The 17897-nt window shown below is 41.6% G+C and overlaps 1 protein-coding gene across 1 annotated transcript in view; it reads right to left on the reverse strand.

Moving 5' to 3' along the window:
• ADRM1 (ADRM1 26S proteasome ubiquitin receptor) overlaps nt 1–17897 on the reverse strand; it is a 420397-nt gene that overhangs the window by 246622 nt on the left and 155878 nt on the right. The window contains exon 6 of the mRNA XM_044090413.1: nt 12246–12327. Coding sequence (XP_043946348.1) covers nt 12246–12327 — 82 coding nt within the window. The remainder of the gene's footprint in view (nt 1–12245; nt 12328–17897) is intronic.

Consider the following 17897-nt stretch of genomic DNA (forward strand, 5'->3'; position numbering starts at 1 on the left):
GGGTCTTCCCTTGACTTAGCCGGTACAATTATATGATGGTTCCCCTTCTCCTCCAAAGGACAGCAGGTGCATACACAAATACATGCTCCCTTTCTATGGCTTCTGAAAAGGCTAAATTAAGCAGAATAAATGGCTTTGTACAGTCATCTTTATCAGAAAATGCAGCCTGTATGAACATTGTACTCTTGCTCAAACACTCTCCAGTTCTCCGCAATATTATTGTCAAACACAAGTGGGCAAGGTTTTTGAAATCATCTGCCATGCCAATAAATTATGCGCAAACACAATGAAAAATATGGCCCTTGTTAATTATATACGAACAAGCTGCTATATGTGCCTGTAATAACATTCAAATGCACAAAATACTTTACTTTGCGAAATATGCTTTGAAATGGTTGCATTTTGCGAAATAACTGTACTGTAATACTGCACAAACATGCGAGCACTTCATATACTTCAGATAGCTCGAATAGCTTTGATTAATGTGAAAAAGTAATGCTTAGCAAGAAAATGAGGTTGTTTCCCTTACTTTAGTCTTTTTATACAATTCACACTTTATTTCAAACATTTTCCATAGCTATTTTTAATATTTGTTAATATAGCGTGGTTTCAAATATTTCTGTTACTTAGAAATTCGTTTAGAGGGTTTTGAATGCCTTGTTTCACATTTTGCAAATAAGAAATAGTTTGAGCAAATTTTAATACCTGAAATTTGTTTCTGACCTGCTTTGCAAGTTATACGTGCAATAGGGATGATTCACTCCTGTATATTCCTTCAGTCTTAACTTAGTGTCTCTTGGATCTAAATCCCATTCTAGCACCATAAATACATACAAATGTTTCAAGCACAGACATTAAGCCATTCTAGCTTGCCAATATGCCAAAATTAGAAGTTATGTACTCACCATAACGTTCCATCTGAGTAGGTGTATTCATTTGTCTGCAACCTGTGGGTTATGGATCCGATGTCGAATGATAATAATACATAATGTAAAGACTTTGTTATTGAGCAGTATTTTGTACATAACAGAACAGTACACAAAGACTGTTCAGCAAGTGAACATTCAGTTAGTCATCAAAATATACAGACAGATCACAACATTTCAAATGTCAAGGGATACCATTTGTTACTTCAATTTTACCGAGGGTCTGACAATTGGAGAAGAGAGAAAGATGGTGGGGTAGCACACACTAGGATTAACACATGGGCATAGCCAAGAGCTAAGATGAGCCTTGAGAGCTTTTGAATTGTTTGGTATTAGGTTCACAAGTCACTGAGGGTAGGAGATTATTCCAACTTTTTGCTATACTGGGAGAAAATAGAGCTTTGCCTGCTGTGTTGTTGGCTGTGGAGATAGATAGGAGAGACTTGTTGCAGAGCAGTGGTCGATTTGGAATGTAGTCAAGTCAGTAGTTCCCTAAGGGCTGGAGTTTTTTCAAGATAATTTTAAGTTGTTATAAGCTATAACTAGTTGGTGGTAGGTTATTAACTGTGGGAGCTCAAGCCACTGAAGTTGCCTTAGAGGAGGAATACAATGGTGTGTTCTAAAGAGGGAATTTGTTGCAAACTTGGCGATTTTGTTATAACGCTACTCAAGTTTCTCCAGGTCAGATTTTCTAACATAGGTGAGAATAGGTGCTGCATACAAGAGTGTGTAAAGAAGGTGGGTTTGAGCTAGGGTGACCCGAGCTTGACCTGACAGGAAGTCTTTTTGTCTGTATAGAGACCCCATTTTTTGTGTACCGTTTTAATAGTTTGAGAGATATGGAAGTCAAAGTGTAGGTTATCTATTTTGACACCAAGCAGCTCGGGGTGGAGAGAGGATGAAATAACAGTTCCATTATTGGAGGAGATAGAGAATAAGTGGAGTGGTTTTTGATTTGTTTGGGGTAAATAGTAGTTTCGTTTTTGTTGGGATTTAAGATAAGTTGAATATCTGTGATCCACCTTTCTACTGAGGTAAAAGATTCCTGGGCGAGATGCTGTAGGGCGGTGAGATTTGGGGCGGAGCAGATCAGGGTGGAATCGTTTGCATACTGTACGAGTGAAAACTGTAGGGTAGAGGGATGTAGATTACTGGTAAAGATAGAAAAGAGGAGTGTACCCAGTATGGAACCTTGAGGTACACCAGTGGATGCTGGGAGTAAAGATGATATAACTCCTTGCCACTGCATGGCTTGTTTTCAGTCTGATAGACAGTTTTTAAACCATGCAATAGTGTTAGGGACAAAGGATAGAGAGGTAAGAGTATCTATTAGAATAGCGTGGGAGATCATGTCAAATGCTTTGGAGAGGTAGAGGAATATAGCAGATACAAATCTGTTATTTCTATGTTGGTTAACCAGGTTTGTGAAAGAGAGAAGGGCTGAGGTTGTACTGTGGTGTGGGCGCAAACCATGGTGTGTAGAGGTGAACCGTCGAGGAAGTGCATGACCTGAGAGTGTAATTTCTCAAGTACCTTTGATAGAGAAGACAGAATGGCTATGGGGCAATCGTTGAGAAATCACAGGAATTCCACCCTTATGAAGGGAATAATGTAAGAGATTTTCCATAGTTGAGGGATGTGGGATTCCTGTATGGAGTGTTTGATTAAGTTTGAGACTGGGCAGGATAGAGAGTCGGCAGCCATTTTCAGGAAATGAGCAGGTATACCCATCTGCTGCAAGAGTAGTGGGTTTAAGTTTTAAGAGGTATTTTTTTTTTTATTGTTGAGGTTTGGACAATAGAGAATGTAAAGGGGGATGAGTTGTTGGTATGGATGAGTAGCTATTTTTGGAAAGTTGAGTTGATAGTAATTTAATGGATTCAGTAAAGTGGTGAATAAATTGGACGGCTATATCGTTATCTGGTTTTGTAGAGGTGGAGGTGGAAGCTGGTGTTGTTTTTCCAGGTTTTAGTAAGGAGTTTATTGCATACCAGAAATTTGGGGGTTATTGGATGTTTATTTTGTATATCTAGAAAGTAGTTCTGTTTATAAAGCTTTGTTTGTTTTGACCTGATTCCTAAGGTGTTGACAGTTTTGTATGGATAGACTAGTGTTATCTTTCTTCCAGGTTTTCCATTCCTTGTCTCTGCTTTTAATAGGGCTCTAGTGGATTTAGTACCCCAAGGAGCATAGTGTTGCTTAGCGCTAATTTTTCTTACTGGGGTAAATGAATCAAGGGTGTTAATAAGAGTGCTATTAACATAGTCCACTGCTTGGTCTAGGTCAAGGCTGCACAGTGGTTCCCAGTTACATTTTTTAATATAGTGTTGAGGGTTAACACTGCGATCGTTTCTGACTTGTCTATAGACTGTGGGCTTGGGTAAGTTAGTACGTTTTCATAGGAGGAACGTCGGGAGATGGTCGCTAAGTCAGTCAGGTAGACTACCTGCTTTGGTAATTATGTTCAGGGTAATTTACTAATGTCCAATCTAGTTTAGATTCCTTATGGTATTGTTTGTCTACTCTAGTTGGTTCAATGAGTTGAGAAAATCCATACAGGTTGACGTGGTTAGTGGGGGGTTTTTTTTTTTTTTTTAGAGTTACAGGCTAGCCAGTCAGTGTTAAGGTCATCTAATAAAACAGTTTCCTGTGGGAGATTTTATTTTGACCATTGTAGAATCTCCCCAATTATCGGAGCGTTATTACCTGGAGGGATGTATGCACAGAGGATACTGAATCTCCCCAATTATCGGAGCGTTATTACCTGGAGGGATATACGCACAGAGGACATTGATGATACTGAATCTCCCCAATTATCGGAGCGTTATTACCTGGAAGGATATACGCACAGAGGACATTGATGCTCTTTTTCTTAACAGTAGGACAGAGCCTATGATCACAGCAGTATTAAATTTAGGTAGAGGAGTTAGTAGCGGTTGGAGAAAAATTGTATTTTTATAGACAACTGCAACGCCCCCACCCTTCTTTCCTGCTCTATCTAGCCGTAGGATATTATATCCTGGAGGGAGAATTTCTTTTGTTCGGTGTGCTGGGTTTTAGCCAGGTCTCTGTTATGGTAAGGATGTCGGGGGAGTAGTGACTTATGAATGCGTGTAAGTGAGGAAGTTTGTTTGATATACTGTGAGAGCATCTGTTATGGTAAGGATGTCGGGGGAGTAGTCAGTTATGAATGTATGTAAGTGAGGAAGTTTGTTTGATATACTGCGAGAGTTAAGATTGATGAGGAGTAGATCTGCAGTGTGTTTGTTTGGGGGTATAATGTTGATTGGCCCTGGATTGGGGTGTATATCCCGAGGTAAGGAGGTATTTCTTTAATGAAAGTTGAAGCTTGATAATTTGTAGAATATTTATGTGGAGTTTACTTGATGTTTTTCTAGTGTAGGATACGGAGACATACTTGTTACATAAAAATAGTATTGTGTTGTCACTAAATAAAGAGGAGGCTATAGGAAAGCTTGTGTGTGTAATAACAGGTGTGAAGGTATGTGCTGTATGGTAGGTGGGGTGTGTGTGTGTGTAAGGATGTAATGTTGGTTAGAGTTGTGAGAGTTAGTAGGAGAGATGAAAGTGAGGCCTGCATAGCTTGGGTTTTATGGCATTTGGATGCAAGTGGTAAATTAGGGGTGTGGTTAGGGTGGTTGCAGGTGAGTGGGGGTTAGAATAAATGTAGAAGTAGTAGGGGCGGTTGGAAATTGGGGACAGGGCATGGGAGCGGAGTGAGCAAAAGAAGCAGTACAAGAGAAAAGTATGAGTAACTGCAGTTCAATAAATTAAAGCAGGATGGTTTATAGCTATATTGTAAGGGAAAGTAGTGTAGACAAAACCTTTAACAGTGTTTTTTTTAGCAAGGAGAGGAGTGGGAAATCAACAGTTAAAGAAATGGGGAGTATAAGTAGAAATAACTACCAGCTTTAGGTAAAAACATTGGGAGGTTAATGTTTTACAAGCTTTTACACTGGTAGGTGCTGCCACCTAGTGGCAAAAGGAGACAGCAAACAGAAAAGATAAGCTAGTCTTATGTTACAATTTATCTTAAGTTAAGAAACTAGAGGGGGGAAGAGTGGCAAGCGGACTGCGGTAGGCTGCTACAGTGTGCACACGGAAGGTCAGACTAACACATATAGCTTTGGGCAGCACAGTGGTGCAGCGGTTAACATTGTCGCCTCACAGCAAGAGGTTTTCCGGTTCGATTCTCGGCTGGGGTGCCTTCTGTGTGGAGTTTGCATGTTCTCCCTGTGTTCACGTGGGTTTCCTCCGGGTACTCCGGTTTCCTCCCACATTCCAAAGACATGCATTTGGAGCATTTCTCCCCGGGCCTCTGCTGAAAACAGGCTCTGTGGAACCTAATCGGACATTCCCGGTCAACAAATGTTAAATTAAATAAATAAATAAATAAATAAATAAAATAAAATAAAATGACATTGCTGACCAAAAGTTAAACATTTTTCCTTTTAGCCACATGACTTCCACCACAATTACGACAGTTGGCAATGAAACTGGGTGGGTGCCCATTCTTTGAGTTTGCTGACTCACTCATGCTTCACTGAGACTGTGCGTACTCTGGAATTTGCTAGAAAGCTACAGGGTTTCCCGGGACTGTTCAAGGTTTACAGTTGCTGCCATGTGCTTGGGCCTGTTTCTTTCTACAGAGTGCTGCATACTATCAAACACTGGCCTTAGAAGTTACTGGAAACATGCATCTTTCATTTGTAAGCATATGTGTGCTTTTCTGTAAGCTCATATCGGACAAATCTCAATGGCCTTATTCAAAGTTAAATCACTGTCGAAGCAAAATCTTTCTCACAGCATCATCATTAATGTCACACACAAGTCTCTTATTAACTCATCCCCTTAAATCATCAAATCTGCACATTTTAGCCTAGTTTCTCAAATCAGTTACACATGCTGCAAAAGTTTTGCCAGGCTTTTGATCTCGTGTAAAAAAATTAGTGCCTTTCCACTGTAATATTCATTTAGAGGTAACGTTTCTCTAAATTTACATTTTAAGCACTCGGGGTCTTCCCTTGACTTAGCCGGTACAATTATATGATGGTTCCCCTTCTCCTCAAAAGGACAGCAGGTGCATACACAAATACATGCTCCCTTTCTATGGCTTCTGAAAAGGCTAAATTAAGCAGAATAAATGGCTTTTTACAGTCATCTTTATCAGAAAATGCAGCCTGTATGAACATTGTACTCTTGCTCAAACACTCTCCAGTTCTCCGCAATATTATTGTCAAACACAAGTGGGCAAGGTTTTTGAAATCATCTGCCATGCCAATAAATTATGCGCAAACACAATGAAAAATATGGCCCTTGTTAATTATATACGAACAAGCTGCTATATGTGCCTGTAATAACATTCAAATGCACAAAATACTTTACTTTAAATATGCTTTGAAATGGTTGCATTTTGCGAAATAACTGTACTGTAATACTGCACAAACATGCGAGCACTTCATATACTTCAGATAGCTCGAATAGCTTTGATTAATGTGAAAAAGTAATGCTTAGCAAGAAAATGAGGTTGTTTCCTTACTTTAGTCTTTTATACAATTCACACTTTATTTCAAACATTTTCCATAGCTATTGTTAATATTTGTTAATATAGCGTGGTTTCAAATATTTCTGTTACTTAGAAATTCGTTTAGAGGGTTTTGAATGCCTTGTTTCACATTTTGCAAATAAGAAATAGTTTGAGCAAATTTTAATACCTGAAATTTGTTTCTGACCTGCTTTGCAAGTTATACGTGCAGTAGGGATGATTCACTCCTGTATATTCCTTCAGTCTTAACTTAGTGTCTCTTGGATCTAAATCCCATTCTAGCACCATAAATACATACAAATGTTTCAAGCACAGACATTAAGCCATTCTAGCTTGCCAATATGCCAAAACACTTGTTCCCACAATAAATGTCCAGGCTGTTCTTAAAAATATCTAAACTAGTACTTGCTTTAATATAATTTGGTGGTCTGTTCCAAGCATCACCTACTCTGTCAGAGAACCAATTAGTACACTTCTCATTTCTACAGAATCTTCTACATAGGTTATCTGACGATTCCCTAGTACTTTTTGATAACCCCAAACATTCGCAGAGGTAGTTGCCCTAAATACCTGAACAAGATCTCCTCTTAAATATCTGTAAGAGACACTGTATAAGTTCAGATATTTTAGTCTTTCATAACTTAGATTTTCACATCCATGGATGCCCTTAGTATATGTCCATTGTACTCTTTCCAGTTTATTCATGCTTGTTGCCCTACAGGGTTTCTATATTGTTATTCCATACTCAAGTTTGGGTCTAATGTAACTAACAAACAATGACTTCATTATGTTTGATTTCCCAGACTTTAAAAATCTTTTTATACAACCTATAGTTCTAGAACTATCATTAGCCAACTGGTTGATATGATTAGAAAAGCTCATAGCTGAAACTACCCATATAGCCAGGTCCTTAAATGAGTCTACAGTTTCAATCAGTGTGCTGTACTAAATATTCAACTTTTAGTTTATGTCTCCCAAATTTCATATGCTTAGTTTTTTATGTATTTATCAACATATTATTCTCCTGTGCCCAAATGGTCAATTTAGTCAAATTATTTTGCAGACATGCCTTGTCTGTAATGCTTGTAATCAGTTTACCCAATTTCAGGTCGTCAGCATATAGACTTTAGAACACCTCAGATGAAAAGGTCTAAAAGATACAATCTAAACAAGTAAGGGCCTAGGACAGAGCCCTGTGGGATACCCTGACTGTAACCAAGGATTTCACCTGCCCAGCAGATGTGTGATACTTGCCATGTGTAAGCCATGCAGCTATCCATCTTATCAACCGTACATCAATACCTAGTTGTACTAATTTATTGATCAATGTTTTGTGCATGACCCTGTCAAATGCTGAAGTTAAATCTATATAAATTACATCACAGCACAATTTTTCAATCATAGCTGCTATTATATTGTTATAGAACATCATGTTACAGGTGGTCATAGATCTATTTTCAACATATGCATGCTAATATATGGTTTCAAGTCCCAGCCTAACCAGTTCTGACAATAACTTATCCAGTATTACCTTCTCCATTATTTTTCCACAATATGAAAGTAGACTTAAGGGTCTATGATTCTGGGTTTGTCCTACTCCACCTTCCCTTAAAGACACGTTTAATAAGTGCATCTCCCCATATTTATGTGACCTAGTGAATAATGGATGTAATGGCAGTGTAAGTTCTTACTTAAGTGTTCTCAGGTCATTGTTACTTATTCCGTCTCCTCCCTGCGCTTTGTTTGGCTCCAGTTTGCACAGTTCATTTTCAATATAATCTAATGTCCATGTCGCTCGTCCCTTTCTAGTATAGATGACGAACAGGCAAGGTAGTTTATATGCTTAATACATAGAAACACATCACGATGGGTATCAGCATTACAAAATATAAACGACCGGATTAACTCGACTACACAGACATACATGCTTACATCTCAACAGCTTACTACAAGATGGCAGTCAGCTCACACGTGTTCAGTATTTATACACTTGTGTAAACCCCTAGAAAGATTCTTAAAGGCATTCATACATATTGATCTACACCAAGTACTGGAAGACTTCATCTTAAAGCTTACACAACTGTAAACGTAACTATATTGACATCTGACCTTTGGCCAGTCTAGAGTGTCCAATCCATCTAGGAAACCAGGGCACCCAGAGGAAACAAACAAGCACAGGGAAGACATGCAGACTCTGAACAAAAGACACCCCAGCTGAGAACTGAACCAGGGAATCTCTTGCTGTGAGGCAAGAACACTAGCCATTGCACCACTGTGCCGAACACTTCATGCTAATGATCCAGCATAAGACTTCAGCAAAACCAAACTAAAGATGGCAGTAAGACAGAGCCAACCCACCACAAACTGGGCAAGCTCGCTCGGTGAATAACTTCTGCATATACCGCATTACACTGCAACACTGATCCATACAAAGACTGTACGTCAGGTTTAGGGACCACACATGTTTTTTATGCACAACAGTATGGCATCAAGGCTTGTATGCTCCTCATGCAGCTGATCCCATGAGCTGCAGAATTCTGACTGAAGGGAATAAACATAACTGTTGAGCAGCCAAAAAGGTACCCAATGTTAAAAATGTATTGTTGCCCTACATTTTATTCCTTTCTAAAGTACCTATGCAAAGTGGACAATCCATCTCATTTTAAAAGGTATCAGACTTTTCACAGATTCATAGGTAGGTACAAGGCTATTGGCCCTAGGGCCTATATAAGCCTAGCCAAAAAGGTACCCTGGCTTTTGCCAACCAAGAAAATTATTTTCCTGTGCCCCTGTCGACCAGAGCCACAGAAGTGATCCCCGAGGTGAATTTCCTATTTCCCATCCAATCAAGATTTTTCTTGAAGAGTGCTAATGAGGAGCTTTGTTTGATACAGATAGGTAGTTTGTTCCAGAGTATGGGAAGCCTCTGGGACAGGAATCTATCCCTCTAGCATGTACTGTTTATTGTGGTGACAAGGTTTAGGTCCCTAGAGCGTGTAGCTCGGAGGGACTGGGATTTCTTTCAGTGGAGTATGTCCAACAGCTCTGGGTTTAACATAGCTTTGTATGTTACGCAGAGATCGCCACTGAGTAGGCGATATGCGATGGAGTAAAGCTGGCGTTTGAGACGGTCTGCGTAGGGCATCTGTTTGAGGCCAGTAATCCTCAGAGGTATTTCCGTGGCCTTTCCAGTTGTTGTAGATGCCTTATGAGGTACATACCAAAAGGGGCGTTGTACTCTATAACGGGTCTAATGAGTGACGAGTAGAGGGGAACAATGACATTTTTTTCCTGGATGAGAAACCTTTTGTGATGAGGTATGCCACGTAGAAGGATTTCCTGACTACTGTGGCAATGTGAATATCAAAGGAGAGACTACTGTCCACCTGTGTCCCAAGGTCTCATCATACTTTCGGTGTTAAGTAGACTACTGCCTATGTGGTAGTTCATGGGTACAGAGTGTTTACCAAAGGGGATGACAATGCACTTTTTGGCACTGAGCTTGAGGCCATGGCTTTGACAACAGGCACAAGGCCAAATATACCACTCCTACTGTGTTAAAATTAGAGTATGTTTTCCCCTCTATATGCTTATTTCTACTTTTTATATATACCGTCTCATTGTGGCAATTACGGGAATATTAGGATCAAGCCCCACATTTAAATGCCCCTTTTTCTTTTTTTATTATTACTCCGAGCAGCCTTATGTTCCAATAGGTCCTTTAAATTTTGAATTTTAAATAAATAACTGTCCCTCATTTCCCCAGAATGTCAAATTCCTGTCCCTTTTTCATTCATACCCCACAATGAACTATGGTGTACGACGCAGACGACTGCAAACTGGGCGCCATAATCAATTCTCCAGCTGACACAAACATCCTTCAAAAAGGTCTCACAGAGACAGATAACTGGTGCCAGCGCCATGGTTTAAAGCTAAATGCCAAAAAATGTATAGTCATACCCTTTGGCAAAAACAATGTGCCCACAAATTACCACATAGGCGGAAACCCATTAAGTACTGAGAAAGTTATTAGAGACCTGGGGACCCAAGTTGACAGCAATCTCTCCTTTGAAAACCACATTGCCAAAGTGGTTAGAAAGACCTTCTACATAGCCCACCTCATCACGAAGGGTTTCACATCTAGATCAAGAGAGGTAATCGTGCCCCTTTATTCATCCCTCATCAGGCCCATCATAGAATACAATGCCTTTGGGATGTACCTTACCCGACACCTGCAGCAATTAGAAAGACCCCAAAAGTATCTCACCAAGAGGATCAAGGGTCTCAAACAGATGCCATATACTGCTCGGTTAAAAAAACTCCAGCTCTACTCAGTTGCATACCGCCTACTTGAAGGCGATCTATGCCTGACATACAAAGCTATGTCAAATCCAGAATTAATGGACATGTTCCACCTCAGTAAATCTAGATCCCTTAGAGCCACACGCTCGAGGGACTTGAACCTCAGCACAGAAATAAATAGAACTTGCTGGAGGGACAGGTTCATAACCCAGAGGCTCCCTTCGCTCTGGAATAGAATTCCAGTTCATGTGAGGCAGAGCACCTCACTGAATCTCTTCAAGAAGAATCTCGACAAGTGGATGGGGGATCGTAGGTTTGTTCCAGGGATTACTCCTGTGTCACTATTAGACAGAGGCACAGTAAACTAAACCTTAAAAAAGGGCACAGTATACTCAAATCAAGGGGTGGCATAAGCCATACAGAATCGGGCTAGGCTTATAATTGCCCCAGGGCAGATAGCCTAGTATGAACCTATGAACCTATCCAACTTACAGGTGTGCGTTTTGGGAGGGGTCCAGCAGAGAGAGAAGCTTGACAAACAGGGGGTTACTAATGCTGATATAAAATTCACATGCTTTTTTTGACAATACACTCTGCATTTCTTCATCACCTGCTCTCCCCATCTGCATCCACTGACTACTGCTGCTGAAAGCAGCTACAACTGGAGTTCTTTACCAGTGTCATGCCACATGGCTCTTTTGCTTCACTCCACCCATAATAATGCTCACAAGGAAAGAGCCTTCTTCATGCAAGGAGCTGTAACTTGATTAAGATGGTCAGCACAGACTGCCCACACAAAAACACGTGCAGAACAGACAGAGATAGTACATTAGCTGCCATCATGCTGCTCGACAGCAGAAATCTCACTTTTTTTTTTTGTTGTTTTTCAGCAAGATGATGCATGCCATGGTAAACTTCAATAATCAGCATCAGATAACCAAGCCAACAGTGTCTACCAAGCACCAGTATCTCTCTCTACCCACTCCCCCCTCTGGAAGAAGGGGATGGTATTAACTAGTTAATCACCACAGCTGATTTCTGGTAGCTATCACAGCTGTTTAAAAAGTCAAATGACAGAACGGTAACCCATGTAAAAGCAGATGACAACACAAACTCACAATGGGCCAAGAGTCACCCATTCTTCCTGGAGAAAGTTGGAGCTGCCGTACTGAGGGGAAAGAAAAAAAATAGTTCACAGAGTTTTGGTCATCCTGACCCTTCAACTGGCTAACCTATTCAGTCATTCAAGTCAGACTACAAAAATGATCAGTATAAAGCTAATTAGATCAATGGACAAGCTTGCCAAGGATTTGTTGTTCTGCATAACGCTGACATTTTAAACAATCCTCCAAGAAGCTCTTCACTGAACTCAACAGAACTTACTTAGCAAACAGTAGTACCCTGCATTCTCAGGAGATACAAACAAGTTAGAAATGCAAAGTGATATTTACCTGGAAGATGAACTGCTTGTGGGAGGACCACCACTGCCAAGTAAACTGGCTAATCCAGGGCCTGCTAACGCGCCAAGGCCACCTACAGAAACAGAAAAAACACACACATGCACATTACTAAATACATTCAAAAATTCAGCTTGGGAACAACCCAACGGTTTTGTACACATTATCTGTAATACAAAGCAAATTTTTGGATCTGATGCATTAAGGAATTCCTTGTGATACACGGAGAAAAATCCTTTTTGTATGAAGGAAAACGGCAAAGTCAGCATTCAAATTTGGAACTTCTAATATGGATTTCAGCATAATTATCTACTGGCAGAAGTTAAATACCCAAACATGGAGATTTACATCAACAGAAACAGAAAAAATGGATGGGATTCTTAAAGTAAGGCTATGTTGTAAACAGAAACTACATACAGAGTACTGAAAGATTGGATTCAGAAGGGCTTACTCTTAGCTAAACATTTTTGGTCACACACTTCTTGGATTCATAATAATTTTTTATATGCGAGAAGACTAACTGACTTTACCTTAATAATTACACCATTACCACAACTCATAATTTTTCATTCTAAAACTAACAAGCCTAAGATGGCAAAGAAGGCAGCATATACAAAAATAAAGTTCATAAATGTAAGGAGAAAAAATATATCTAAATTTCAGGTTCAAAAAGTACAGTTGTGTACACTTACCATAAATGTAGATGTTAGTGTATTCACTGTTGCAGTCATCACATTTGGGTTATCTGCCTGCAGGTAGCCCTCAGCCGGCCTGAATACCAGAGTCTTTGGATTTCTGCATCAGATGCCGTCTCTTCTTCCATGAAGTTAGGTCGTCGGGGGTATAAAACATGCAGCAGACGCCATAACATCAGTTTTTCTTGTCCCAGATGTCAGGTGCCCCCACAGTGGGAAGCAATTATATGGTATGGTACACTCCCAACAAAAAGCAAATACACCAAAAAAAATAAATATACCAAACAAGAAGGAAAAGTAGAGCCAAGAGAAGACAGGGGGCTGGGAGGGAGGGTAACCAGGACTGCAACAGTGAATACACTTGAACGTCTACATTTATGGTAAGTGTACACAACTGTACTATGTTCTTCGTGTTTCACTGTTGCAGTCATTACATTTGGGTTGATTCCCAAAGCTGAGGAAGGGAGGAGGATGTTAAAAAGCATTAGGGCCAGCTATTAAGCCCTGCAAGACTGCAGTGGCAAATCCAGCTCTGGATTTAGAAAAGATAGGCAAGTGATAATGCTTGGTGAAGGTATGTACAGAGCTCCAGGTAGCAGCTTCTAGGATGCCCCCGGTAGGGACTCCTCAGAGAAAAGCCGCAGAGGTAGATACAGCCCTGGTGGAATGTGATCTTATCCCCTTGTGGGGTAGGTTTTTCCATGGTGCTTGTAGCAGAAATTAATGCAATGGGCTATCCATTTGGAAATGGTTTGCTTTGAAATTACCTTCCCCTCTGCCCCTGCAGCAAAGCCAACTAGCAGCTGTTCAGATTTTCTGAGAGGCTTAGTCCTGTCCAAATAAAATCCAAGTTGTCTGTGCACATCCAGAGAGTACATATTAGTTCCCTTTTGTTTTGTGGATTAGGGAAAAAGTAGGCAAAATAATGGATTGATTTAGAGCCACACTAAACACTACTTTGGGCATAAAGGATTAGTCCTGAGGAAAACAGTGTCCACATGGAAGATAATGAAGGGTTTTCACTGCCATGAGGGCCTGCAATTCAGACACTCTTCTTGCTGAAGTGATGGCCAGAAGGAATGCTGTTTTCCAAGAAAGGAATTTCAACTCTGCTGTTGCAGCTGGCTCAAAGGGGGTGGGGATGGGGGGGGGGTTGATATTTTCCAATACAAAGTTAAAATCCCAGGCTGGAGTGGGAGCTCTGCTGGGGGGGGTCTTAAATTTTTGGCCCCTCTAAGGAACTGTTTTAGCAGGGGGTGAGAGAAGAGGGGTGGCTCAGTATTATAATGTGCTGAAATGGCAGAGACATGAATTTTAATTGACAAGAAGGATAGGCCCTTTTGGAGCATTTCTGTTAAGTACTGTAGAATATGAGGTAAGCTGGGCACCGTTGTGCCCATCCCCTGAGCCTGGCTCCAGGAACAGAATCTTTTCCACTTTTCAGCATATTATTTTCTAGTACTAGGCCTCCTTGCCTCCAGAATGACATCCAGCACCTACTTACTGAGGGATGCTAGGGGAGAGCTCAAGGAATTAGCCAGGCTGCAAGGTTCAGGGTTTGAAGCTGAGGGTGCAGGATCTGGCCCACCTGCTGGGACAGCAGGGAATGGGTCTGATGCAGGTGCCATGGTTGCAGCAGTGTCATACTGTGCTGTGTTGGCGTGGCCAGTCTGGTGCAATCAGTATTGTCCTTGGCTTGTCCGGTTTGATCTTTAGTAGAACCTTCGAGAGAAGAGGCAGAGGGGGAAAGGCATAAACAGAGGGGCTTTTCCAGGTAAAGGACAGGGCATCCACTTTCCAAGCTTGACTGTGGGGAGTTCTTGTGCAGAATTTGTCCAACTGGTATTTCTCAGGGGAGGCAAACAGGTCTACCTCTGGAGTCCCCCATTTGTTCATCAAAAGGTTGAATATTTTGGGTTCTAGTTTCTATTCGTGTGGGTCCACGAGATTTCTGCTCAAGTCATCTGCCAGTGAATTCAGTTCGCCTGGCAGGAATTGAGCTTGTAGGTGGCACTTGGTAGCTCAAGGCCGTGTTCCACCGAGCCATGGCTAGTCTGCAGAGAGGATACGAGTGGGATCCTCCCTGCTTGTTTATATACCACATAAACTGTGGTATTGTCTGTCTATCAATAATTGTCCTGGAAGAATACGGTCTTTGAAGGTTGTCAGACCATTCTGGACAGCTAACATTTCTTTTTGATTGATATGCAGGTGCATCTGTCTCTGGTTCCATTTGCCCGGAATGCACTTCCCCGCCATGTGAGCCCCCCCATGCATAGTCTGATGCATCTGTTGTTAAGGTTTGGGCGGCAGGGGGTAGAGTGAAAGGGAGTCCCTTGATGTGGTAGCAGGCCTCTGCCCACCAAAGGAACGCTCGTCTTTATACAAGGAATGACGGGAATCATTGATTCCAGGTCCTGAGAATGTTGACACCATAGGCTTTTTTAGATACAATTGGAGTTTCCTCATATGCAGTCCTGCATATGGAATTGGTAGAATGCAAGAGGCCATGAACCCCAGTCCTTGCAGTATTTTCCTTGTAGATAGCTGGGGTTTTCTGGCCAATAGTTTGAAGTAGGTTGTCAAATAAACTTGTTTCTCTGGAGTGAGGAATGCCATATCGGAAGTTGTGTTCAAGCTTGCTCCCAGGAATACTATCTGTTGGCAGGGTACTAGGTGAGATTTCTTTTAGATGATGGTGTACCCCAATGAGGTTAGAAGTTTCTTTACGAATGCCAGGTGTTGTAATAGCAAGTCCTGACTTTCTGCTTGAATCAGACAATCGTCCAAGTATGGGTAAAAATCTGAATACTTCTCTGCCGGCAAAATGCAATGGCTGGAGCTAGACACTTTGTGAATACCCTTGGCGCAGTAGATAAGCCAAAGGGAAGTGCAGAGAACTGATAGTGCATGGAACCTGCTCTGAAGCGTAGGTATTTCCTGCAAGATTCCCCTATTGAGATGTGCAGATAAGCTTCCTTAAGTCTAAGGTTGCCAGACAGGCATAGGAAGAAGCTGTTGAATAGTTAGCATTTTGAATTTTGGAGCTACCAGATAGGTGCTGAGAATAGAGAGGTCCAGGATAGTATGCCAGGAGTTGTCTTTTCTGGGTATCAGAAAAAGTCTTGAATAAAAACCTTGTCCCCTTTGTTCTGTCAGGACAGGTTGAATAACCCTGATATGGAGGAGAGAGAGAACCTGCTATTGGGCCTCCGCCCACTGATTTGGGGGGTAGGTCTGGCCAACCATTTGGGGCTGGTAGTGCGTGGAAGTGGAATCTGTATCCTTTTGATATAATGTTCCAAACCCACTTGCCCTGGGTAATGAGTTCCCATTTTTTTGCATGCAGGGCGAGCTTTCCTCCTAAGGGAGCAGGTAGTTGAGCAGGGCTTGGAAGGATCAAGGTAAAGTTAATTATTGTGCCATCTTTCCATAGGGGGGTGGCTTACTACTCCCTGCTTTGGAAGTGGGAGTCCCCCACTGCTTAGGTCTGTGCGTAGTCTGAGACTGCAGCCTAGGTGGTCTGCTCTTCCTGGGTTTCGACTGAGAAGGCCTGGAAGGGACTGGAAAGGACCAGTTCTTTGAAGGTCAATGCCTACTGAATCTGGGAGGCTGTACTTGTAGCAAATATTTAACAGTTTGTATAGATTTACCTTTTTCCTCCATCCTTTTGAGGACATCTGCTTTGCTGCCAAAAAGGTGGCCTTGGTTTAAAGGTGCATCCAGTAATTTAGCTTTAACGTGATCTGGCAATTTTTCTTCCTTAAGCCAAGCCTTCTAAGTACAGACCCAGTGACAGCAGCCCTGCAAGATGCTTCTAAAGCTTCAAAACCACATTGCAAAGTACGTTTACCAACTTGTTCTGCAGAATGCATTAAATCCAGCAATTCTTATTGTTCAACACAGTCAGGAATCATCATATTCTGTTTAAGTAGTCCCATAATATGCTGCTGATACTTCAACATATGAAACTGGCAATTTAAAGCCCTAATGGCCAAAGTAGCAGAAGTGTATACCTTCTTACCCCATCTGTCTAAGGCTCTGGAATCTCTATCAGAAGGGGTAGGATTTTTGCTAGCAGTAGCCTTAATGCCTTTTAGTCCTTGGGAAATGGTCTCTGGATCAGCTGAAGGATTCTTGAAGAGAAACTTGAGAGTGAGGTACTCTGTAGTACCGGTCAGGTTTTCTGGGAGCTGGAGGTAAAGTGTCTGGGGTAAGGCTAGATTCCAAGAAAGCATCATCTACAATGTCCAGAACAGGAGGGAGAGCTAAAGGCCTGTGTTGAGGCAGGAGTAAGAATTCCCCAAGTCTCTTTTTGGACTCAGAGTAATCCTGGCTTTCCCAGAGGAAATGCTCCGTAAGAGTATGCGAGGTTTCACCAAAAGAAAAATCTTCAGGAGGGGAAGCAGAGGGAATGGAATCCTCTGCATCAGAATCCTCATAAGTAGATCAGGGCAAATCCTGGTAATCAGAAGGAGCAGAAAAATCAGATGCCTGATCAGACTAATCAAAGAAATTCAGTTGTAGGTCTCAGAGGGGGAAGGCTGGCTTCTCCTAATTAAGATAATAAGGTCTTCAGCCATTCTAAGCATTTGTTTTTGAAGCATATGGGCCTGAGCCCGCGGTTTGGTCAGTTTTCTAGACGTAGTGTGAGTTTTTGGCCAGAGGGATTCGGAACTTCTGGATGGAAACGATGGCGTCGGTTTAAAATGAATGTCTGTAGGCCTGAATACACCCTCAGAAGCTGGTGCCTGCACAGCAGCTCTGGATCCATCCAAGGTAAAGACATCCGCAGGTTCCATAGTCGAAGAAGCATCTCACGGCATACGAAAGGGTCTCAGTAGAGGCCTGCGAATCTGAAGTAGCAGGTTATCAGGGGCTGCGAAAGTGCCTCACTGAGTACCGGCGGACTGGCGACTAGCTTAACTGAAGCATCGGCAGCAGTTTTGGA

The sequence above is a fragment of the Protopterus annectens genome, chromosome 12.part0 (genome assembly GCF_019279795.1).
Source record: "Protopterus annectens isolate FY-2018-M chromosome 12.part0, PAN1.0, whole genome shotgun sequence".
Taxonomy (NCBI): domain Eukaryota; kingdom Metazoa; phylum Chordata; order Ceratodontiformes; family Protopteridae; genus Protopterus; species Protopterus annectens.